The 25,655-nt window shown below is 41.8% G+C and overlaps 1 protein-coding gene across 10 annotated transcripts in view; it reads right to left on the bottom strand.

The window, feature by feature from the left end:
• The window catches only part of CCDC148 (coiled-coil domain containing 148), a 141,677-nt gene that overhangs the window by 75,338 nt on the left and 40,684 nt on the right, over window positions 1-25,655 (bottom strand). For all 10 annotated transcript variants that reach the window (XM_065560595.1, XM_065560594.1, XM_065560589.1 and 7 more), the window contains 5 exons: window positions 20,679-20,782; window positions 18,207-18,289; window positions 17,903-18,066; window positions 17,446-17,541; window positions 17,169-17,350 (listed from right to left, as the gene is read on the bottom strand). In XM_065560595.1, the coding sequence (XP_065416667.1) occupies window positions 17,169-17,350; window positions 17,446-17,541; window positions 17,903-18,066; window positions 18,207-18,289; window positions 20,679-20,782 (629 nt within the window). The remainder of the gene's footprint in view (window positions 1-17,168; window positions 17,351-17,445; window positions 17,542-17,902; window positions 18,067-18,206; window positions 18,290-20,678; window positions 20,783-25,655) is intronic.

The following is a 25,655-nucleotide window of genomic DNA, read 5'->3' on the forward strand; positions in this document are numbered from 1 at the left end:
CTGGCACAATGGGGTTCTGGTCCATGACTAGGGCACCTGGATATTACAGTAATACAAACGATAAAAAAAATAAGTATTGATAGCAGTCTCAGCACACCAACTTAGTCACCGTTAGTCTCTTTATGCCTGTAGGCAATTTGTGGCTTGAGTCATGCTGGAACACATTTCAAACACTTTCTTTTGGGAGGCAGAATGGTGTTCCAGTACTACTGGAAGTACATTCTGGCATTTTTGTTTAAAAGGACTTGAGCACTGATTACAGCTGAACCCAGGCAGCTAAAGAGGCCTTGATCTTGCAAGATGCTAAGCAATTTGCCTCCCACTTCCCAGTCTCACAGAAATTAGACCTATAAGGATGATTGGTTACTGTTTATGAAAGTTTTGCAGATCACATGGCTGAATGTGAAGCCAAATCTGTTGTCTTGCATGTTAACAGTGACTATACACACTATTGTACTGAATGGTTTAGGACTACGTCTGTGATTTGTATAGATGGTGTGCATTCACTGTCACTCCAACACAAAGAACTATGACATGATGTAAGTGCAAGGGGACCAGTCACCTCACAAATCATCTCTTTCTTCTCCTTAACATAATTGCTATGCCCATCCATAAGAACATAAGAATGGCCATACTGGGTCAGACCAAAGGTCCATCTAGCCCAGTATCCTGTCTACCGACAGTGACCAATGCCAGGTGCCCCAGAGGGAGTGAACCTAACAAGTAATGATCAAGTGATCTCTCTCCTGCCATCCATCTCCACCCTTGACAAACAGAGGCTAGAGACACCATTCCTTACCCATCCTGGCTAATAGCCATTAATGGACTTAACCTCCATGAATTTATCCAGTTCTCTTTTAAACGCTGTTATAGTCCTAGCCTTCACAACCTCCTCAGGCAAGGAGTTCCACAGGTTGACTGTGCACTGTGTGAAGAAGAACTTCCATTTATTTGTTTTAAACCTGCTGCCCATTAATTTCATTTGGTGGCCCCTAGTTCTGGTATTATGGGAATAAGTAAATAATTTTTCCTTATCTACTTTCTTCACATCACTCATGATTTTATATACCTCTATCATCTCCCTCCTTAGTCTCCTCTTTTCCAAGCTGAAAAGTCCTAGCCTCTTTAATCTCTCCTCATATGGGACCCGTTCCAAACCCCTAATCATTTAGTTGCCCAGAACATTTCAGCCCAGTTTTCATCTGAGAATAAATATTTGAATGGCAGAGGAAGTATGTGCAGTCAGAGGCCCAAAATCATGGAACAAACTTGTACAAAACATTAGGCTGAATGAGCGCTGATCTCTTTTCAGCATATGCTGCAAGACCCACCTATTTAAACAACCAACTGTAACACCACTCATTGCAGAAGGAATCATCCATCAGCCATATTGCTATAAGGAAACAGATTAAAGGAGACAGATGGACAGCTTGGCTTTGTCGAGATTATGTGACATATTTTTAATATTATGAGGTAGTCAAACATTACAGTGGTGAGAGACCTAAAAAAACCTAAACTAGTTTAACATGAGCCTGGTACTAATTTCATTGAATCATGGAAGGGACCTTGAGAGGTCATCTAGTCCAGTCCCCTGCACTCGTGGCAGGACAAGTATTATCTAGATGATAAAATCTCCAATGATGGAGATTCTACAACCTCCATAGGCAATTTATTCCAGTGCTTAACCACCCTCAGCACACCCAATTTATTGTGTGCTAAATCTACTTTCTATGAGGTGGTTCTTACTCTGTGCAATTACTTCAAAAAGAGTACAATTTTTTTTGCCATGTAAGCCTTCACCGCATTTCCTGGTCAATGAAGCCATGACCAACTGCCTCATTCTTAGCCTGCACACAGCTTTCCTTTTGTGCATGGGTAGTGTTTGCTAGTTAGCAATCCACTGCTGTCACACATAGATTGCTGCTGTCTGCACAATGGTCAGCTATGTTTGGCACTGATGGGTAATGCAGAGATGTCACTGTGCCCTACTTATGGTGTATTATGTGCAACTGATGCAATGCGATGCTTTAAAAAAAAAACACACACAATCTCTCTCCCCACCTTCCCCCGCCCCAATTTTAAGCTCTGGTCCATGAACCACCAATGGGCTGGGGACCTTGCTGACATCTGTAGAATGAAATATTTTGAGAATCAAGAAGTAGGAATGATGAGCCTGGAATGTAGTGATAGTCTGAGATGATTTTCTCTTACAAAGTGATCTGCAGCATTAAAACATTTGAGAAGCACTGATCTACCGTACCTTCATTTTACACATTCACTGACTGACTATCCACGTATACTCACTCATACTTGGGTTATTTATTGTTGCTCATCATGTTTGGATATGTAGTTGTGAGAAGGTATGACAGCCGCCCTCTTGGCCAACACACTGGGGACTGAACCAGGGATCTCCAGAGCTAAAATATAAGCTACTACAGCTTGAGCTAAAGAGCCAAGGTTCTGTAGCAAGGAGCTTTAACAACTCATATCCTCCTTGGATCAGCAGAGAGGGAACTCCTACCATACATTCACCACTAGGTTACAAAGACATCTTTCTTAACCTCCTTTACAAGTATATTCCATATACACTATGTGAAGTCCAAAATAACCTCTTCCAGTGATTTGGCTTTAACAATAAAGGAAGCAATAATGTAACCAAGGTCACCTCACACCTTTCCCAAAGCTTGGCTCCTCATAGGGTTCCTCATTCAAGATTACTCAGCTTCTCCCTAGATTGACTCTTTTGAGAGTCACTCCAACACAAAGAACTGTGACATGACACAAGTGCAAGGGGACCAGTCGCCTCACAAATAATCTTTCTGCTCCTTAACATAATTGCTATGCTCATCCAAAACATTTCAGCCCTGTTTTCATATGAGAATAAAGATTAGTCAGTTCCACCCTCCTTATTTCTGGCGATGATAAATGAGTAACAGGCAGTAGAACTCACTTAGGCAGTAGAACTGACTTAATCCTTTCCCAGAAAGATCAATACCAGCAGACAGAATGGAGCATTTCAAGCAAAATCTTACAGCCTCTTACAATAATGTTATTGTGCTATTTTTGTTCTGTTCAAAGCACTAATGATTACCACTGAATGAGAATCAACCTCTCTTTAGGGAAATAACTAAAGTACAAATGCAAAACAAGACTAAAATTGATTATTTAAATCAAGGTATCCTGTCAGCCGATTTAAATAATGAAAATCAGTGATTTAAATGGCTTTGATTTAAAATCAATCCACTCTGCATCAGACCACACCGCTGTGGTTAGTGGAGCTATGACAAGCATTCATTGCTAGTCCCTGGGTTGCCTGGCCAATTTTGGTACATGCTTTCTGGTTTCCACCCTGCTTGTAGCTGTTGTTGCACAGTAGCTGCTCAACAGGCAATGTTATCCAGTCTAGCTCTACCCATATCAATTTATGCATAGGTCTTACTCCATTGGGTCTCTGATTATCTCTCAGAACATTGACCTTTGACCTATCACTCCTCTCTGAATCAGTGGTATGGAACATGAAAGATATTTCTGGTGCCTCTGTTGGTTTTGCTTTTTCATACATTTTATGTTCCACCTTTTTCCTTGCACCCAGCCTTCCTCCTGTGGCAGTGAGCAAGAAGCTAGTCATTTATAGCTTATTTTTACATTTCTCTTTATGAGGTCATTACAGCTATTTTATGCATTTAGGCAACAACTGACCCAGTATAGTGACCACCATGCACAGATGTCAGAAAATTGAAATACTAAGATTTAACAAAAGTCCAAAACAGAGTATCATAGCTTAAGAGATAAAATGTCAGTCTTAACTTTGAGTTCTTTTGTCTCTATTAGGTTGTCACCCTTTGTCATTGTCAAAATTATATTTTAAATATTTACATATTTTAAAAGTGATCAAAATGTATTTAACAGGCAAACATTTTTCATTTATTTCCTTTCTCAAAATCGTTGTAGTGTTCTGTGCTGTTAAAAGCATCTGCACGGCATTCCAGAGATATTTGGAGCAATATGCATTTGTGATTATATAGGGTTTTTTTGTTAAACAAAAAACAAACAAACAAAACCCCACTAAGTTAAAACTGCGAAATTAAAGGAGAAAAAAGCAACCCAGTTGATTTTTTCCCTGATTTTCATTTACACTAGGACCACTTTACATCAATCTGGCAATGTAAAGGGACCTTAAGGTAAGAGAGTACCTTAAGGTAAGTACCATACTCTCACTTTAACAAGGGAAGCTTAATCTACAATTCACTGAAATGAGAAAAGGACAACATATATGCAGATCTGTGGCCCCCTGCTTATCAGAACTGTAAAGTGACTCTTGAAGGCAGGATAAAGCACCCCTTGAAAATACAAATGAAAGGGCTGGTTCTTTTTTGCCTTGCACCTTGCGTAGCAATTAACACTTCTGACAAGTGAATACAAAACTGATATAAAACCACCACCATTAGGGTAAGTGAGATTTCTGCTTGGTAGCATTTTATATCCACTTTTTGAAGATGTGATTGATTACATAAGGTGCAAGGCAACAGGGAATTAAGAGCAAAATATTTTGTATATAATGTTATTTATTACTTAAGTGTCATATGGAGAGCCATTAATAAGAATAAGGATAATATTCCAGATATAATTTTAAAAAATAGCATGCAATGTGACAGATGGCTGTTTAGTTTTCCTACACTCCATTAGAGATGAAAAACAACATTTTCATAACAAAAAAAAAGAAAAAAATAATTTGTTATGACAACTTTGATATATTTGCATTTAAAGATCACCCACACTAAATTAAGTCTAATGTTTCCCTAACAGAGGAAGTGCCAAGAGTTATAAGGGGTTTTTGAATCAAAATACTGGAAAGTAATACATCTTGCTTCACATAAAGTGCATTTAATGTAATAAAATTCTAACACTTATATATTGTGTGACAGTATTAATTAGGTGCAGATTTAGTGTCAACATTAAAATGTAATTCAGATACACATGAAATGATAGTATAATGTACAAATGTGCATCTCAAAACAAGTGTGCCATGAACAAATATTACTGACCTCAAGTCCATTTTTGCCCCCTCACAGAATTTAATGGATTTATATTTCAATACATCTTTCAAACAACCCATGATTATGCAGATTGCTCCCTTCCCACCAGTACTTGGAAGATAAAACTAAAAGCTAAACAGCATGTTTACTACTAATTATGTATATACAATATTAGTATGATGCCCTCAACCGTGGCCAGTCGAGCTGGTGCAACAGTCCTCAGTAGACTAAGCATGTTTGATGAGGATGATTAATATTATATTTAATGTTATGCAAGGACCTAAAACAAACACCAGAAATTTTAATGCACTGAAAAACATTGATTTGATTACTCCACTGTTTTCTAGAAAAAATCCCGAAAAAAGAGAGTTACCTTTTCCGTAACTGGTGTTCTTCGAGGGGCGCTTATACTTAATAAAATCACTTTTGTTTATTAACAAACCCAGAGTAAGTAATTAATACCTGGAGGAGCAAAAAGCTGTGCATATCTCTCTATCAGTGTTATAGAAGGTGGACAATTTATGAGTTTACCCTATATAAACTCTATACAGACTAAAACGAATTTATTTGGGATTTGGATCCCACTGGGAGCTGGGTGTCTGGGTGCTGGAGACAGGTAACCTACTGAGTGGTTTTCAGTTAAAGCCTGCAGCTTTGGGGGCATGGTTCAGACCTGGGTCTGTGTTGCAGCAGACTGGCATGTCTGGCTCAACAAGGAAGGGTTCTGAAGTTCCAAGCCATCAGGGAAAATGGGCTCAGAGGTAATTCCACCACATCAGGTGACAGTCCCCAGGGGGTCTCTGTGACTGAACCTGTCACAGGGGCTACTTATGAGTGATTACTAACATGAAAAAGGGCTTCACAATCTGGTCCAAAAGAAGGCTTACTAATGAGAACTGCCCTAATTAATACACACAAGGCTTGTCTACACAGTGCTTTTGTCTGCACCTGAAGGGTGTACATCTTAGTCCACACAAGCACACTAGGATTGCACGCTAACTGGCCTGTGTTGACCCTGCTGGCAGGCACTAAAAGTTCCCTAGTACACATTAATGAACTCCCATTCAAACAATTAACATGTACTAGGGAACTTTTAGATGTGCCAGCAGGATCTGCACAGACCAGTTAGTGTGCAATGTGCTAGTATGGACTAAAATTTTCATCCTTATAATACAAACTAAAGCATCACATAGACAAACCCTAACATAAACAATGATATAAAGGAGTGATATCTTCATCATCCTCAGGATAATATAAAAGATGAAGTAAAATACAACATACTTCAAGTACATAAAAATCATGGAAATGTACGCTGAGAAGGGACCATGAAATGTCATCTAGTCCAGCCCCCTGCACTGAGGCAGGACCAAGTATATATAGACAAGGGGCTCTAACTGGGGGTCATGACCTCTCAGGGATCACGAGGTTATGTGGGGGTTGCGAGATGTCAGCCTCCACCACCAAGACCCGCTTCGCCTACAGCATTTAGAATAGTGTTAGAAGTGTTTTTAATATATAAGGGTGGGGGTCGCATTCAGAGGCTTGCTGTGTGAAAGGGGTCACCAATACAAAACTTTGAGAACCACTGACATAGATCATCCCTAACAGATGTTTGTCTAATCTGTTCTTATAAACCTCCAATGACAGGGATTCTGAAACCTCCCTGTTCCAGTGCTAAACTATTCTTATAATTAGGAAGTTTTTCTTAACATCTAACCTAAGCCTCCCTTGCTGCAATCTAAGCAGAATACTCCTTGTCCTATCCTTTATGACCATGGAGAACAATTGATCATGATCCTTTTAATAACAGTGCTTAACCTATTTGAAGACTTATCAGGTTCCTCCCTAAGCCCTCTCTTCTCTAGACTAAACATGTCCAATTCTTTCAACCTTTCCTCGTAGGTCAAGTTTTCTAAACCTTTCATCATTTTTGTTCCTCTCCTCCGGACTCTCCAATTTATCCACATCTTTCTTGAAGTATGGCATACAAAACTGGACACAGTATTCCAGATGAGGCCTTCTCAGTGCCAAACAGAATGGAATTATTACCTTCCATGTCTTACATATGATTCCTATCAATACATCCCAGAATGATATTTGTCTTTTTTGTAACTACATCACATTGTTGGGTCATATTCAGTTTGTGATCCACAATAATTAAGGCTACAACTCTGTCACAGAGGTCATGGATTCCATGATTTTACAAAGACCTCTGTGACTTGTACAAAATTCCAATAAATTCAGCCCTGGGCAGTGGGCTCTGGGCTTCATTCTGTGATTTATTGTTAATTACCCATGTCCTGTCTGTGACTTTTAATAAAAATGCCTGTGCCAAAATTGTAGCCTTAACTATAATCTCTAGATCCTTTTCTGCAGTGCTACCACTTAGCCAGTTATTCCCCATTTTGTATTTGTGTAGTACTTTGCACTTGTCTATTGCATTTCACGTTGATTTTAGACCAATTCTCCAATTTATCAAGGTCCTTTTGAATTCTGATCCTGTCCTCCAAAGTGCACCATACTCCTCCCAGGTTGGTATCATCTGCAGATTTTATAAACACATCTTCCACTCCATTATCCAAGACATTAATGAAAATATTGTCTAGTGCCAAACCAAGAACAGACCCCTGAGAGACCCTACTTCATATGTCCCCCAGTTTGACAGTGAGCATCCCATTGACTTTGGATGACCATAGGATTACCTATATTCCTAAAATGCTTTGCTGAGTTGGGCCTCAATTAGTTTATATAATATGCTATTTAGTACAATCTGAACAACATAAGCAAATATTCAATGTTGAGATATGTGCTCAGACTAAGTTTGTGGTTTGTTCTGTGTGGTCAGGAAAGTATAAGGCTGTAATTATAATTTTGTATTATAGCATTGGGATGAATTGGGGGTTCTGTGTGTACCACTTCTGAATTGTGGATTATTTTATGAAATTACTGTGTTATGGAAAGCCTATATGTATGTGGATCCACCATGAGTTAGTAGGGTTGTGCCATGTCTCTTCCAGTCAGAAACAATGGTGTGTGATCACCACTCAATGATCATTTATTCAAAGTAAAACACCTTGGGACAATGGGTTTGCTTTAGCTGGAAGAAGACACTTCCTCTTCTTGTCTGAAGGGAGCGGGGTTTGAGAGTAAAGGAAAATTACCAGGAGGAGAAAAAAAGAAGCAGGTGACCCAGCAGGAGTCTATAAAGTAACTCAGAGGGGGGGAAACGGGGAGAGAAAAGACAGTTACCTTTTCCATAACTGGTGTTCTTCAAGATGTGTTGCTCATGTCTATTCGACAATAGGTGTGCGTGCTCGCCACGTGCACCGGTGCCGGAAGTTTTTCCCCTAGCAGTATCCTTAGGGGAGCGCCCTAGAGACCCCTGGAGTGGCACCTCCATGGCGCGGTTTAAGGGGTGCTGCGCGCTTTCCCCACCCTCAGTTTCTTCTTGCCAGACAACTCCGACAGAGGGGAAGGAGGGCGGGATGTGGAATAGACATGAGCAACACATCTCGAAGAACACCAGTTACGGAAAAGGTAACCGTCTTTTCTTCTTTGAGTGATTGCTCATGTGTATTCTACAATAGGTGATTCCAAGCTATATCTGTTGGAGGTGGGAAGGAGTTCACAAACTCTCGGGACAGAGAACGGCCCTGCCGAACCCAGCATCCTCCCCGGTCTGAAAGACAATTGCATAATGCGAGGTGAACATGTGAACTGAAGACCATGTGGCAGCCCTACAAATGTCCTGAATGGGGACATGGGCCAAAAAGGCAGCCGATGAGGCCTATGCCCTAGTCGAGTGTGCCTTCACAATTGGTGGCGGAGGGATTCCCAGGTCATAACAGGTACGGATGCATGAGGTGATCCAGTTGGAGAGCCGCTGAGTGGAGATCGGCCAACCTTTCATGCCCTCAGCTGAGGCGATGAACAGTTGCGAGGACTTTCTGAATGGCTTAGTCCACTCCAGGGAAAAAGCCAGAGCCCGTCTCACATCCAGCATGTGGAGGCGGCGCTCCTCACTGGACGCATGGGGGTTGGGGCAGAGGACTGGCAGAAAAAATGTCCTGACCCATGTAATAAGCGGAGACCACCTTTGAGAGGAACGAAGGGTGTGGGCGGAGCTAGACCTTATCTTTATGAAACACCATGTACAGGGGCTCGGAGGTCAGGGCCCTGAGTTCCAAGACCCGTCTAGCTGAAGTGATCGCAACCAGAAAGGCCACCTTCCACGAGAGGTGTGACCAGGAGCACGTGACCAGCGGGGAAACGCCCTGCTCGTCCGCCCATCTGGAAAACCAAGACCACTTTGCCAAGTAGGCTTGGCCGTGGAGAGCCACCTGCTTTCTAGGAGGACACGCTGAACCCCTTCCGAGCATGTCCTTTCCTCCCTACCTAACCATTGAGCAGCCAAGCCATGAGGTTGAGTGCTGCTAGGTTGGGGTGGAGGGCGGTCCTGGGAGAGCAGGTCCGGGTGGGACGGCAATGGCCACGGCAGGGCGACCGCCAGGCCCGTGAGGGTCCTGTACCAATGCTGCCTGGGCCATGCCAGGGCAATCAGAAGGACCTGGGCCTTGTCCGTCTTTATCTTTTCCAGGACCTGGCCAATCAGCAGGAACGGGGGAAAGGCATAGAGAAACTGGCCTGACCAGGACAGCAGGAAGGCATTGGAGATAGCGACCCGTCCCAGCCTGCCCTGGAGCAGTGCTGAGAGGAGAAGTCCCTGCTCAAGCAGTCCTCCCACGCATTCCGGGCGCCTGGCAGATGGAAGGCCTGTAGACAGATGTCGTGGGCTATACAAAAGTCCCACAGTCTGAGGGCTTCGCGGCAGAGGATCGGGCCCCGCCTTGCCTGTTGATGTAGAACATTGAGGCTGTGTTGTCCGTGAGGACCCTGGCCACCCGGCCCTCCAGGTGCAAGCAGAAGGCCATGTACACCAGCCATACCACCCTGAGCTCCTTGACGTTTATGTGGAGGGTCAGATCCTGAGCCAACCACAGACCTTGCGTCTGAACATTCCCCACATGGGCCCCCCATCCCAGGTCCGACACGTCAGACACCAGTTCCAATGATGGGGCCCTACCCCTGAACGGGACACTTTGAAACATGTTTCTCAGGGAGGACCACCACCATAGGGAGGTGATCACTGGCTCAGGCACCGTGAGGACTTTGTCCATCCTGTCCCTGACCTGGGAGAACTCTGAGGCCAACCAGAGCTGGAGGGACCCCATCCTGAGTCTGGCGTTACGGACCACATACGTGCATGCTGACATGTGACCCAAGAGCTGGAGGCACGCTCTGGCTGTTGTCACCGGAAACCTTGTGATCGTGTCGATGAGCCCCTTCAGGGTCTCGAAGCGTCCAGGACTGCCCCAATAAACTCTATGCATTGTACCGGAACTAACATGGACTCGGTGTTGTTTACCAACAGGCCCAAAGTGGTGCACGTGGACAGAAGGAGCACCATGTGATCCCACACCTGCGATCGGGAGCTGCCTTTGACCAACCAGTCATCTAGATAGGGGAAGATCTGGACCACCCTAGCGCCTGAGGTAGGCCACCACCACCGACATACATTTCGTGAATACCCTGGGAGCAGTTGACAGGCCAAACAGGAGGACCGTAAATTGGTAGTGTTCCTGCCCCACCATGAAAACGGAGGAAGTGTCTGTGCCCCTCGAATATATGAATGTGGAAGTACACATCCTGCAGATCGAGGGTGGCATACCAGTCCCCAGGATCCAGGGAGGGGATGATTGAGGCTAGGGAGACCATGCGGAACTTGAGCTTCACCAGAGGTTGCAATGTGAAGAATGTCCAAAAGTTTATGTTAAGTCTTGCGACCCTCCTCTAAGGGAATCTGGAGCTAGTCATCCTCTTCATAAGCTCCTGGAACTGTTTAAAACAATACACATTAGAGGGCCAAGGGGGTATTACTGCTTCATCAGATGAAGATATGCTAGTTTGTGGAATCATGTTCTCATCAGCCCTTGCTCTTGTTACTCAAAAAGACTCCTTGTGAGATGGAAGATGGTTGGGAGGAACAGGGGATTGCTGACTGCTGTCTCTAGCACTCCCCATGGGCGTAACTGGGTGCTCTGGAAAATTGTTGCTGATAGGCAGCCCATTTCTTGAAGCATTTCTTTCAGAAAAAAATGTCAAGAGAGGCAGCTCTGGTTTGGTAATTGAGCAAGCCTCATACTGAAATCTGAGAGTCAGAAGAAGGTGTCACAGATATGGAAATTTCCTGCAATATCTTTGGAAGATCCTAATATAGTAAGTTTATGTATCATTGTGGGCAAGGGATTGTATGTAATTCCATGCAGGAGGGTGACCACAGCTCTCCAGGAACTATGAACGTTAGGGGATGATTAGGCAGATTCAGGTTGTAACACCTCTCGAGAGGTCCTGCCGTCTGGAGAGGCTCACATATAGTGGTTCAAACTGGATTCTCTGGAGACCAGAAAAAGAAAGGTCTCTTGGATAAACAGCCAGTCTTTAAATTGACTCATGGCCTTCTTTTTGATACAGCAAATGGATAGAACCTTATGTCCAAGAGGAAGGCCCCCATTTTTAGTCCTTCCAACCTTACCCTGACACCTGACAGAGCCAGAGACTGGAGTTGGGGTGACCTTTGATAAGCTTTTTAGCATGTGTGTAGGTTCTTTAATTCTTTTGAATATGTTTTCTCTGTAATGCTTTCACCATAAGAATAAACATGCTTACTTATAAAGGACTGTGTGGTAACTTGTAACAGTGAGCAATTATGCTCTTTATAGCCCCTGAAGAGAGAGCAAGGCACAGATGTTGGTCTGTTTAGGTAGTTTGGCTTGCTGGAAATGACAGAAAAGGCAGGGAACGGAGCAGCCTGGAAAAACCCGTCAGAAAGGAGAGAGAGGTGACAGTTGGCAGCTTAAAAGTAGGTGCCTTTTCTGGACCACAGAAGAGAAAAAAATACACATGCAGTTACCCTGAACTGTGTAAGTAAGAACATAAGAATGGCCATATTGGGTCAGACCAATGGTCCACCTAGCTCAGTATCCTGTCTTCTGACAGTGGCCCTTGCCAGATGCTTCAGAGAGAATGAACACAACAGGGCAATTATCGCATCCCAGTATCTGGCAGTCAGAGATTTGTATCCTCTTCATGGACAGGGGTTGTGATCAGGGAAGTTGTCTGTCTCTTTTCATGAATACCAGAGAGCTAGACGGTACTGAAGAAAGTTGTGGTATTGGTGATGTACAAGGTTCTCGTACAGAATCTTTCAGTGCTCATTAGTTGAGGGTACTCAGGTTCATCTGAGACAAACAAGTCTCCGGAGAATCTAAACTCCTGTGGTGGTGGGTGGATCTGAGCTGAAAACTAGCGAGGCTCTGTGGTGGTAGGCAGCGGCACTGAGGATGACCTTTGCTTCTCTGGTACAGGTCTATCACCTTGTAATGCAGATTGAATACCTGAGGTAACGTGGGAGGAGAACCCACAGTCAGTGCCAATCTCTTTGAAGCAGAATTCTTAGGATCACTAATACCTTGGTAGTGTCAGGAAGGTACTGAAGCTGACTTTGGTACTAAGGAATACTGGGTACCATGTGGCTCAGAAGATCCTGGACTTAGCTGAAGAATCCTCAGTTCCAAGGGAGCCTGGTGGGATGCGAGGTCTCCAGAACAGTAGGTCTTTGTGGTGACCTAGGTTTCTTGGCACCAACTTTTCTTTGAGGAGACCTGGAACCCTTCTTTCCCAAAGTCGTGGTGTTGTACACTGTGGTTATGTCCCGCAAAAATACAGCAGGTGAGCAGACTCAGGAGGTCAACAGCATACTGTGCTCACTGGAGGACAGCTTTACAGGGGTGATTGTGGGGTGTCTGGGCCCATATCGGAGGCAGGTTGAAGGGAGCGCTCCATCATCAGAAACCTAATCTTAATCTTCCTATTTTTCTAGACCTAGTCTTAAACCCCAAACAGATTTTATGCTCATGGGACATGAGTGTCCCCTAAGCAGTGGATACAGTGAGAGTGATAGTAGAATCCCAGCAATGTTTAAATCTCATGCATTTAGGCATACCCTGAGGATAAAAACTCCCAAAGGGGAAGAGCTCCCTTGGGGAAGGGGGAGAGGGGGAGAAGATCTGACAAAGAAATCTCCTCAATCAAAACTAAAAGCTACTGAAAACTAAAGACAAAAAAAGCCTAACAATAAATGAAGACTAAAGCTATCCTTAAAGGGTAATCTAGCTAGAAGAAGGCACTACAATATGCTCCTCTCAGGCAAAGGCGATTGAGAAGGAACTGAGGGCATTTTGTCCAACATTCATGGGGCATGAAGGCATGAGGCTAGCTAGGGCACATGTACTATGTCAGGGGTCGGCAACGTTTGGCATGCGGCTCGCCAGGGTAAGCACAGGGAAGCGGCGTGGGTGAGGGATGTGCTGGCCACGGCTTCCCGCCGCCCCCATTGGCCCGGGACGGCGAACCGCAGCCAGTGGGGGCCGCGATCGGCCGAACCTGCCGCATCAGCAGGTAAATAAACTGGCCCGGCCCGCCAGGGTGCTTACCCTGGCAAGCCACATGCCAAACATTGCCGACCCCTGTACTATGTTATGACTATAGCATGGTTGCAATAGTACAATAAGGGAGAACACTAGAGTGAGACACAACAATTGTTTGCAAACCTTCAGAATAGCCGTTTGTTCTTGATCTTTTTGTTCACTTTTTCTCAGACACGGTTTTTCATCACATGAATGTTTGAGGCTACTTTGGGTGTGAATATCCATATTCATACACAAATTTGAGTATCTGCATAAGAATATTACAGGAAGTGACCTCCCCTGCTTATAATACTCTAGCCATTAAGTCTGGGAGTAGAAACAGTACCATCTGAATTTAGTGACCAATAGTTCATGTTGTAGTTGAGGTAAATACTTTGCATAACTAGAGGCTATAAGAGTTTCTATTACAGTGTTTGCAAATTATGTGCAATTCTGCAAATGTATTTGTAATTATTCAAAGAGTAAAAAGGGCTAAATTAATCAGAAAGTTTTTTGCTACAATTAGTTTGCCCAGCTCTAATGGTCACGAAGTGTTCCCACCATGACAGCTGGTAATCATGTTTGGTAACAATTTGAACCCTAGCAATAAGCTATCATATGATGGAGATAAAGGAAACTTTTTGTACCTTCCCAGAGGTACTTGTTCACATTTTCCTGCATTTGTAGGCTACTATAATTGACTAAATTGACTATTTATAGTGCTAAAGCTGACAATTTTGCATGGGATGCAAGAGGAGAAAAAACCCCACAAAGATTCATCTTCATTCTTGGTAAAGAAATATTTTAAGACCTGCCAATTTTATTTATTTTAAATAAAATGACTCTCAGATTCTATGGTCAGAAGGGAACATTATTATCATCTAGTCTGACCATCTACATAGCAGGCCATAGAACCACACCCAGTAATATCTCCATCAATTTCATAATTCTAAATAAATCTCTCAGAAAATATCCAGTCTTGATTTCAATATTTCAAGTGACTAGAATCCACCATGTCTCTAGGCAAATTGTTCCAATGACGAATTACTCTCACTGATGGATCTCCACTTTCATGAGAAGGGAAATGGAGAAGTTCTTTAGGTCTCCAAGAAGGGATCTGGAGGACCTTCAGGAAGAAGTTTGTGGTTCATCCTGATCCACTTATGACTTTCAACTGAAGTTCTGCAGCTCCATGACAAGGTTCATTAGCTTCGCATAGACAGTCAGAGAAAGTATGATTCAGCCTCCTGGGGATTCATACATACTTTTCCCTTCAGATACATTAGGGTTGTTGCACATAGCCAGGCAGAATGTCCTGGAACATATAGTTTTAGTTTAGCTTTCGTGAATATCCAATATATCATCTAAAATATGTGAGAGTTTGAGTACACTACAGATAATATTTAAACAGATACCACACTTCTCTAGATGCCAAGAGATGTCAAACTTTTATCGTGGTGAAAACATGGCCCAAATTTTAAATGTGGCACTTGCTTTCATACACATCTTTTTTCCACTAGAAGTGTCTATAACCATTATTTGGTTTCAGAACTGAAACATGGCAATTGTCCTATACATAATAACTCCTCTCAGGCAGCTGCTTCCTCTGAAGCAGATTTACCAAGAGTTAATCCCTAGCTTTATATCCTCTAAAGAATATAAACAACTCATAAGGGAAGTTACCCTCTTCAACTCATAATCCCCAGATATCCTTTACAATAGCCAGGACAATGTAAACTGGATGCGCTGTTGAATCTGCAGACAGACAGACTGCAACAATACCACTGAATGAGATGTCAACTTCCCCAGCATGTCAACCATATGATTGCTGATTGTTATACCAGACACATCCAACTATACAGCGGGGCTAGATTTACTTGACATACTCTGATATTTTATTCATTTGAAAGGACACTGCACAGTATGCACATTTTGAATATACAAATAAGTAGTTTAATATTCAATTCCTCTTTCAGTTATTTAGATAATTTAGACATTTGCCTGTATCCTTAGAACTTGAGGTAAAAAAGGTGTTTACAGACTCAGCAGTTTGATTGTGGCATATTTCAGGATTTTCTATAACAAAATATATGTCCCAGCAGCAGTAAAAATGGGGCTTTAATTTAATGAAACTACATAATCCAGCCTCTCAAATTAAAAATGCTACCTACCAATAGTAGCCTCAATTTCATAATTTGCTGTTTCCTCAACTATGCAGTTTGGTAGTTTTCATTATCTGTAATATTTACTTATTTTTTCATTTCTTAAACAAGAAATGAAACACTCACCTATTCCAACTCTACCAAGAAAAGGAATAACAGCTATCTCAGCATCTGAGCCTGACTTTTACCTCTTAAAAGTCTCTTTCATCCATCCACTGACAGGGAGATTTTACCTTTTCCTTGGAGTTAGTGAGTAACTAAATATAAGATGCACCCCCCCACACACTTATATGAAAAAGGGGCAACACACATAATTCTGAACTATGTTTGGAACAGCTAACTAAATTTTAAGACTTTGTAATTCTATTTCAGGGTTCTCAAATTCAGCTGAGAGTAAATTTAGAGCTTCTCTACACATCAGACGATGGCAAGCTAGGGTATGGGTGAGCACTAGCCTGCCATGCTCCAACTGTTTACGTGCACCCTGCTGAAACAGGACTAGCTCAAAGCACTCCAATGAACTGTTAATGTGCATCAGCAGAGTGCACATGAACAGTTAGAGCATGGCACGCTAGTGCAGGGTAGATTCACACACCAGATTGCCACAGTCTAATTGTTCATGTAGACAAACTCTTTATAAAGTACTCCATAGTTATCAGAGTTTTGAAACAAAATTATAGCCTTGTAATTAAACATTTGGTCTCTACTATCCCTAAAATAAAATAATATTTCTAAAAAGAGTTATACAATACCAATGTTACCAATTCTCATCATTTTTGTTGTTACTATTTTTACTACTGTAGCCTGTACAAGTTTTAGACATGGACCAGTACTCCACTGAGCTAGGTGCAAACACAAAACAAAACAAAAAACAAACAGACCTACCTCTTGGGGGCAGCTAATTCTCTTTTTTTAATGGTCCCTTTAAAAGAGCTCCAAACTAGACCTATAAATAGCTTTTATAATATGTCTTCATGGTAATCTATTGCTGCAATGATCTGCACTTCATGAAAAGATTAGGACTCTGCTGTCACACATGAGTGTTTATATTTTAGATTTCCCTAAGGAAGGAAGTGCAAATGTTTTTTCCTAATGTGAAATAATTATCATACAAAAATAATGTTCAAAGGAATTTCTATCCATAGAAGGACAAAGCCTGTGAAGATGACATTTGCTATACGTCATACTGTTGGTTCATTAATCCATAAAGAGTTTTGCTTATTATTTCAGGCAAGTTCTTTTGAAAAGAGTTGCAATTCTCTCTGCTGTGCAAATAGTTATTGACTATTTAATCCCATAGAACTGGATAGTGAGTCAACTATGTATTCTACTCAACAAAAGGAATAATTCTCCTACAAAAAGGAACTACAGTCTCTGGAGATGACAGAACACAGAACAGTTTGTTATCCTGCCCTCAAAAAATGAATCAAAACAGGTTTTATTACCTGGATATTACTTTTAACTGTTGATCAATCTCTTGAAGTTTAGACCAATATTCATCTGCAAATTTATGGAATTCATTAAGGATTGAAGACTTCAAATCGGGGTATGGACATTCCAAGGCCAGTAACTGTATAGGAACTTCATGAAAAAGGCCAGTTTTCTCTTCAAAAGAGTATATTAGTACCTGAAAGAAAAAAAAAATCAGTTATCAGTGATCGAATACATTTTTTTATGTTGTGGAGTAACTCAATTAATTTGGAAATGTGACCATTCTCTTACTTTAGTCTTACAGTCTTCAAGCTCTTGTTCCAAAGCCAATTTTTCTTCATTAAGTAATTCCAAAATTGTTTTCTGTTGTTCCTTCACAAAGTCTACCTAGTTTTATGAAATACTAACAGTTAAAACTAATATTCTTCATATCAAAACTGTCATTTAGAAGCAAAGCCTAATTTTCTTCTACCATACACCAGTTTTACACAAGTGTAACTTCCCCAGAATTAATCCAGATTTACACTGGTGTAAGTGTGAGGATAATCAGGTGCACTGAGGTTGTTGATCATGGCCTTAAAAATTAATAGCGACAACATTTTCCGATAGTATATGCATTTTAAGATTACATTTCACACTTCTTTTAAAAGGCTTTGAAACTTTTTTTCTCTCCCTCAAAAAATAATAAACAAAAGAAAATATTATAAAATTCAAAACAGCAACGAACTGTAAAAGTGAAGTTACCAACCTGCTCTAACACCTTGATTGGAATGAACTCATATTCCATGCAGGATTTCTGTGAAGAGTAGCACTGCATTTCAGACAGCCTGTATTTCAAATCCTCTCTCAGTTGCCAGATGGGATCTACTGTATTTGTTTGATATGTATCCCGTTCCTTTGTTAACTTATGTGCTATAGACAGTTAAACATAAAGCTTTCTCAAAAAAGACAAATATTTACTACATTGTTCTGTAGTTTATCTGAAATGGTGAATACATTTGTTTTTAAAACCCCCACTTAAATTAATCAAGAAATCAAGTGAAAATTCTTACCCAAGTCCCACATATCCAAAAGAAATTCACATTCAAGGCTCCCTTCATCAAGGAAAGTTTGTATTTCTGCTTCCACTTTATGTCTGAAATGTATAATTGAAACTTATGCAAAAACTTTAATTTCTTACTCATATAAACAAAGATAGAAAACAACCACCGCCCTACACACAATTAATGTTATAATTGAATAGGGGGAAGACTCTGTATAGAAGGCAATTAGGTGGGCTGGGGCAGAGACTAGGCAAGTCAGCAGAATACAGGATACATATCAGGCCCTCTGGCACCATGCCTATTCCAAAGAAAAGACCACTTTCCTTTGGATTCCCCTCTGTCATGCCAATCCCTGGAGGCAACCCTATCCAGAGGGGTCCCGGATACTGCAACTCCACTGGGGCTGCACTGTTTCTGAATGACAGGAGCAAGGCTTGGGGACAGAAAATTGGAGAGTAGGCATGATGTCTCCATAAGGATGGCATGGGGCCTCCCACTGATTCTCTATGATCCACAATAAGACCCACTACTAGTCATTCAGTCACAAAGGTCTAGTGACCTTGCTAGGCAAAAATGAAAGTATTCTACAAAAGCAGTAGGATACTTTAACTTTAGGCTGCTCTACAAGAGAAGAGTAGAGTAAGTCTCCTTTGCATTCAAGAGAAGTGGGGGGAAAAAGACACCTTGAATTACACTCTCCTACAAGAGATTTGCAGGATTAAAAGCTGATCTGAGGTTGGCTATGGAAGCTACCATCCCTTGGACAAGAGTGCTGCTACTGATCAGCGGAGTGTGGTGATAAATGCAGACCCTCAAAGCATTAAGGGCCCATTTCTACTTGAGTTTTGTATATAAAGTGCTTGCAGAATCAGGCATCATGTCATCTAAACACTTTGGGGGAAAAATAAAACCTAGGAGGCAGTCAAATATATAATTCCAAGGAAAAACCTGATGGTATTACCGTATTTTACCTCATCAAAATGAAGAAATATCTTCTGAAGTACATTAGCAGTGCAGTGGCAGCAAGAAGCTTATTCACCATTATTAATTAGGGCCAAATCATGCCTTCAGATGTAAGCAATGACCATACCACTCTTTTTGAAATAAGTGTGAGTTGCATATCATATTTGAGGACAGAATGTGACCATTTATAAAGAATTAAACATTAGGGGCTCCGGGGTGCGGAGTTGCCAATATTCCAATAGGTTCTAGGCTGCTCAGATATTGATTGATAGCCAAATATTTGGCTGTGAATATGTGACTGAGACAGAACACCTCACCCTCCCTGTCTTTACCTATCTTTTTCTTATCTGTAAACTCAGTTTAGATGTGGGTAGTTACAATCTCCCACTCTTTTCAAATACTCTACACCTACTGCTATTCAATTACAGTAACTCCTCACTTAAAGTCGTCCCAGTTAACGTTGTTTCGTTGTTACGTTGCTGATCAATTAGGGAACATGCTCGTTTAAAGTTGTGCAATGCTCCCTTCTAACATCATTTGGCAGCCGCCTGCTTTGTCCACTGCTTGCAGGAAGAGCAGCCCGTTGCAGCTAGCTGGTGGGGGCTTGTAACCAGGGTGGACCGGCAGCCCCCCTATCAGCTCCCCCTAAGTTCCCTGTGCTGCAGCCGCCCTGCAAGCTATCAATCGGCAGCTCAGCTGTCCCTGCCCCCACTGCCATGTACTGCTCCTGCCCTCTGCCTTGGAGCTGCTCCCAGAGACTCCTGCTTGCTGTGCAGACAGGGAAGGGGGGCGATAATGTCAGGGTGTCCCCCTCCCCCCTGCTCCTGCACCCCGCTTACCCCTTCTCCATATACAGCAGGGAGGGGACACGGACGGAGAGAGACAGAGCGAGCTTGGGGCAGCAGCTGCTGTCTGAACTTCCTGATGCACTTAAAAAGACAATGCACTTAAGAGTGGGTCAGCTTACTTAAAGGGGCAGTGTGCATCTCTCTCTCTCTCCCACACACAAGGTGTGTGTCTGTCTCTGTCTGCTATGCTGTCTCCCCTCTCTCGTGTTCATGCTGCCTTGAGTGAGAGGCTACATTAACAACACTGTGTTAACCATTGAGGGCTCAGCCGAGTGCTAGTTCATCATTTAGCAGCAAGGCATTCCCTGGGAAATATCCCTCCCTCTTCCACCCTCTAACTTCACCACCTCAGCCAAGCTTCACAATCATCATAGCTGTGAATAGTATTAAATTTTTTGTTTAAAACGTATACTGTGTGTATATCTATATAATATATATAGTTTTTTGTCTGGTGAAAAACATTTCCCTGGAACCTAACCCCCCCTATTTACATTAATTCTTATGGGGAAATTAGATTCGCTTAACATCGTTCACTTAAAGTAGCATTTTTCAGGAACATAACTACAACGTTAAGCGAGGAGTTACTTTTTCTTTCAAACAAGCAGTCTATACCAACATTTTTGCTATCGAAGTATTTCTTTTATAATCTCTAAGATTTCCCAATTATTACCTGTTCTCACTCAGTCGTTTATGCTCTTGCCACCAGATCTGGTGGTGCTGTTTCAGCAGCATTTGTTCTTTGTTAGTTTTTGAAACTTGTTCTACTCTTTTAACCTGTGTGAAAAAGGAAAAAGAAAAAATTCTTACTAGTATTGAAATTAGTTTGGTATATTTACAAAATGGCTTCCCCAAATAAACAGTTGATGCTAGGTTGCATGAACCTATGTGCCCTCGCAAGCACATCTTTGTGAGAAACAGAGCTGACTGAAAATTTTAAACAATTTTTTCTTATAAAAAATGACGTAGGAAATTTTTATGAAGCCTTTACTTTAGTTTTCCCATTTTTTGATGAAAATTAAACAAAGGAAAAGCAAAAAAAAGTCAGTGCTTTTTTAAAATTATCCCCCCCACACACACCTTTAAATCTTTCTGCTCCCACTCCCCTTATTCAGTGGCAAAATGGAAAAAGGGAAGGGGAGACAAAATAGAGAGAGTGAAAAAGGGGAAGAAGGGAAGTTGACACTCCCACCCCCAGCCAATGTAAAATAATTTTTTTTAGCTGAAAATGTTCAAAGAATGTTGATGAATGAAAAATCATTTCTATTGGAAATATGTAGAACAAAAAAATGAAGTTTTCAGATTTTTTTCACAAAAAATTATTTCCACTTTTCAACCAACTCTAGTGAGAAACAACATTTTGATCTAAATTGAGAAATTGCTCCTATCTCCTAGGCGCTTGTCTCTTCCTCCTTCGCAGTGCACACAACTGGATCAGTGATACAAGCAGTCCACATAAGGGAGGAAGGAGACAATTTATAACTCTTCTGTCCCTACAAGGGCAGATAAGGCAAGTGATAATTTTGCCCTTTGTTAACTAGCATAACTTTTTATCCATCGAGTGATAAAGTAAAAACCCTATTTTAAAACTAATATTTTTCACTTTAAAAACTAGCAAATATTTAAGTCTTTCAAACATAGCTGAGTTAAAAATATCTTTGAGCAGAGAGTCACTTTTAGTTTTCTACAAATTACTTTCACCTCATATAATGCCAGACTGTTGAGCTCTTACTTACATTTGTGAGCACTTATGTAATCTTATTGAAGTGAATGGGGCTGTGACGTTGCACTCCATATGTTTATGGAAATATGCTTATGAGTATGAATATAATGTAACTGAACTATGCTTTATGCAAAAGGTCTCTTGTAAGGCACCATTACAAAGCTTATAATCTACTGAGTGTGTTAATCCTATTTGTATGAATGTATCATTCTTGTATCTGTAGCTAGAAATATGAAGTATTACTCTGAAGTCCTATTGTAATTATGCAAAGTGTGGGCCATTAATGGTGGTTTAGAATCTTGATGGCTCCCACTGACCAGGACAATGGGTTGTAAATGGCTCTGTTTACTTGTAAGCCTTCCTGTATACCTGGGTGCCAGCCAGTGAGTAATGAAGTCTCACAGGAGATGTGAACACGTCACATGATACTGGAATCCATCTTAAACCTGTTGGTTTTCCATTTTAATTTAATTTAATGGAGATATCCTATCTCCTAGAACTGGAAGGGACCTTGAAAGGTCATCAAGTCCAGCCCCCTGCCTTCACTAGCAGGACCAAGTACTGATTTTGCCTCAGATCCGTAAGTGGCCCCCTCAAGGATTGAACTCACAACCCTAGGTTTAGCAGGCTAATGCTCAAACCACTGAGCTATCTCTTGAGGGACAAAATTAATGGAGACATCCTACCTCCTAGAACTGGAAAGGACCTTGAAAGGTCATTGAGTCCAGCCCCCTGCCTTCACTAGCAGAACCAAGTGCTGATTTTGCCCCAGATCCCTATGTGGCCCCCTCGAGGATTGAACTCACAACCCTGGGTTTAGCAGGCCAATGCTCAAACCACTGAGCTATCCCTTAGAAGGAAGGGTGGAAACCCAGAGAGAGACAAATGATTGCCGCCTTATGCCAAAGATATAAAAGTGGGTGGAAGAGAACAAAGGGGGCTGAAGTCATGAAAAAGCCCCTAGTTACCACCTGAGCTGGAACTAACAAGAACTGTACCGGGGAAAGGATTGGGCCCAGACTAGGAAGAAGTCTATTCTGTGAAAGAAGCTATTGGAACATCTGTGAGATTTACCTGTATTCAGTTTCTTAATGTATTAGGCTTAGACTTGTGTGTTTTCTTATATTTTGCTTGGTAACTTACTTTGTTCTGTCTGTTATTACTTGAAACCACTTAAATTCTACTTTTATACTTAATAAAATCACTTTTGTTTATTAACCAACCCAGTGTAAGTGATTAATACCTGTGGAAGCAAACAGCTGTGCATATCTCTCCATCAGTGTTATAGAGGATGGACAATTTATGCGTTTACCCTGTATAAGCTTTATACAGAGTAAAATGGATTTATTTGGGGTTTGGATCCCACTGGGAGCTGCGTGTCTGGGTGCTGGAGCTAGCTAACCTGCTGAGTGATTTTCAGTTAAAGCCTGCAGCTTTGGGGTAGGGAGGCGGGGGAGAGGGGAGGGTTCAGACCTAGGTCTGTGTTGTGGCAGACTAGCGTGTCTGGCTCAACAAGGAAGGGTTCTGAAGTCCCAAGCCATCAGGGAAAATGGGCTCAGAAGTAATTCCAGCACATCAGATGACAATGCCAAGGGGGTCTCTGTGACCGAACCAGTCACAGGGGCTACTTAAGAGTGATTACTAACATGAAAAAGGGCTTCACAATCTGGCCCAAAAGAAGGCTTACTAATGAGAACTGCCCTAATTTAATACACACAAGTCTTATCTACACAGTGCTTTTGTCTGCACCTGAAGGGTGTACATTTTAGTCCACACTAGCACACTAGTATTGCACGCTAAATGGCCTGTGTAAACCCTGCTGGCAGGCACTAAAAGTTCCCTAGTGCACATGAATGGACTCCCATTTCAAACAATTAACATGTACTAGGGAACTTTTAGTTGTGCCAGCAGGATCTGCACAGACCAGTTAGTGTGCAATGTGCTAGTATGGACTAAAATTTACATCCTTATAATGCAAACTTAAAGCATCACATAGACAAACTCTAATATAAACAATGATATAAAGGAGTGATATCTTCATCATCCTCAGGATAATATAAAAGATGAAGTACAATACAACATACTTCAAGTATATAAAAATCATGGAAATGTACGCTGAGAAGGGACCATGAAAGGTCATCTAGTCCAGCCCCCTGCACTGAGGCAGGACCAAGTATACATAGACGAGGGGCTTTAACTGGGGATTATTATATGGGGGTTACAAACTGTCAGCCTCCACCACCAAGACCCGCTTTGCCTACAGCATTTAGAATAGTGTTAAATATGAAAAAATGTGTTTTTAATATATAAGGGTGGATCACACTCTGAGGCTTGCCGAAAGGGGTCACCAATACAAAACTTTGAGAACCACTGACATAGATCATCCCTAACAGATGTTTGTCTAATCTGTCTTATAAACCTCCAATGACAGGAATTCTAAAACCTCTCTAGATAACTATTCTTATAAATAGGAAGTTTTTCTTAACAGCTAACCTACGCCTCCCTTGCTGCAAACTAAGCAGAATACTTCCCCCCTAGCTACGCTACTGTGTTCTCCTTTATGGCCATGGAGAACAATTGATCACGATCCTTTTTATAACAGTGCTTAACGTATTTGAAGACTTATCAGGTTCCCCCCTAAGCCTTCTCTTCTCTAGACTAAACATGTCCAATTCTTTCAACCTTTTCTCATAGGTCAGGTTTTCTAAACCTTTTGTCATTTTTGTTCCTCTCCTCTGGACTCTCCAATTTATCCACATCTTTCTTGAAGTATGGCATACAAAACTGGACACAGTATTCCAGATGACACATTTCCAGTGCCAAACAGAATGGAATAATTACCTTCCATGTCTTACATATGATTCCTATTAATACATCCCAGAATGATATTTGTCTTTTTTGTAACTACATCACATTGTTGGGTCATATTCCGTTTGTGATCCACTATAATTAAGGCTACAACTCTGTCACAGAGGTCATGGATTCCATGATTTTACAAAGACCTCAGTGACTTGTACAAAATTCCAATAAATTCAGCACTGGGCAGTGGGGCTCCGGGCTGGACCCTGAGTTTGGGACTTGAAACATCCTGGGGCTTGGATTTCCCTCACAGCAGTTCTAATGCATGGCCAGGAAGGGGCACTCAGTAGGATCTGTGACAAAGGTGAAGTAAATAAACATGCTGTGTTTTCCCTCATCTGTTGGAGGAAGAAGGAAGTTCATTGTGAAGATGCAGAGCCTGTCGCTGTCAAAAGAAATGTCCTGAGTGGGGATTAGGGTATAGTTAAGAAGAGTCCCCTAATTTGGCATTTCCTTGCTTTTAATGATTTGTCTTGGGGAGTGGATGTCAAATTTAACCAACTAATGAATCCCTTTTAAATAAAGTTTTTGTGTATGGAGGGTTTTTTTGGGGGGGGGCGGGGAGAAGGGAGGATTGAATACAGCAAGAGTAGGGAGGTTTTGGATGGAATGGGAGACAAAATTTCCCTCAGCTTCTCTATGCTGTGGGATATGGAGGAAAGGGAAACAGCAGAGTACAGAGGACCAGGAGAAGCAAATTATAGTGGAAAGGGAGCCTCAGTATGTCTGTTATTATCCTCCTTCAGTCCAGCACAACAGTGCCCACATTCTGAGGGCCAGGGTCAGCTTGTCAAACAACAAATCTGTTCCACTGTTCTAGCCATGGCTGCTCAAAGCAAAGGCCCCTTTGTCAAAGTCAGACAACTTTGACAGTCTTGTGAGCTACCATCACTGGAGCTTGTATCTCCTTTCCTCTGGGAGCCCCAACCACTTCTCCTCTGACAGACCCAAAGAGGGGGAAAAAGAGACCCCCCTATCAAGTAAGGAAAAGGTATGCTGAGCTGAGAACTGGGAGACCATGAGTTAAACATTCATAGCCCTTAACAAAAAAAAGCAACATAGGGGAAC

Source organism: Chrysemys picta, chromosome 11, assembly GCF_011386835.1.
Source record: "Chrysemys picta bellii isolate R12L10 chromosome 11, ASM1138683v2, whole genome shotgun sequence".
Taxonomy (NCBI): Eukaryota; Metazoa; Chordata; order Testudines; family Emydidae; genus Chrysemys; species Chrysemys picta.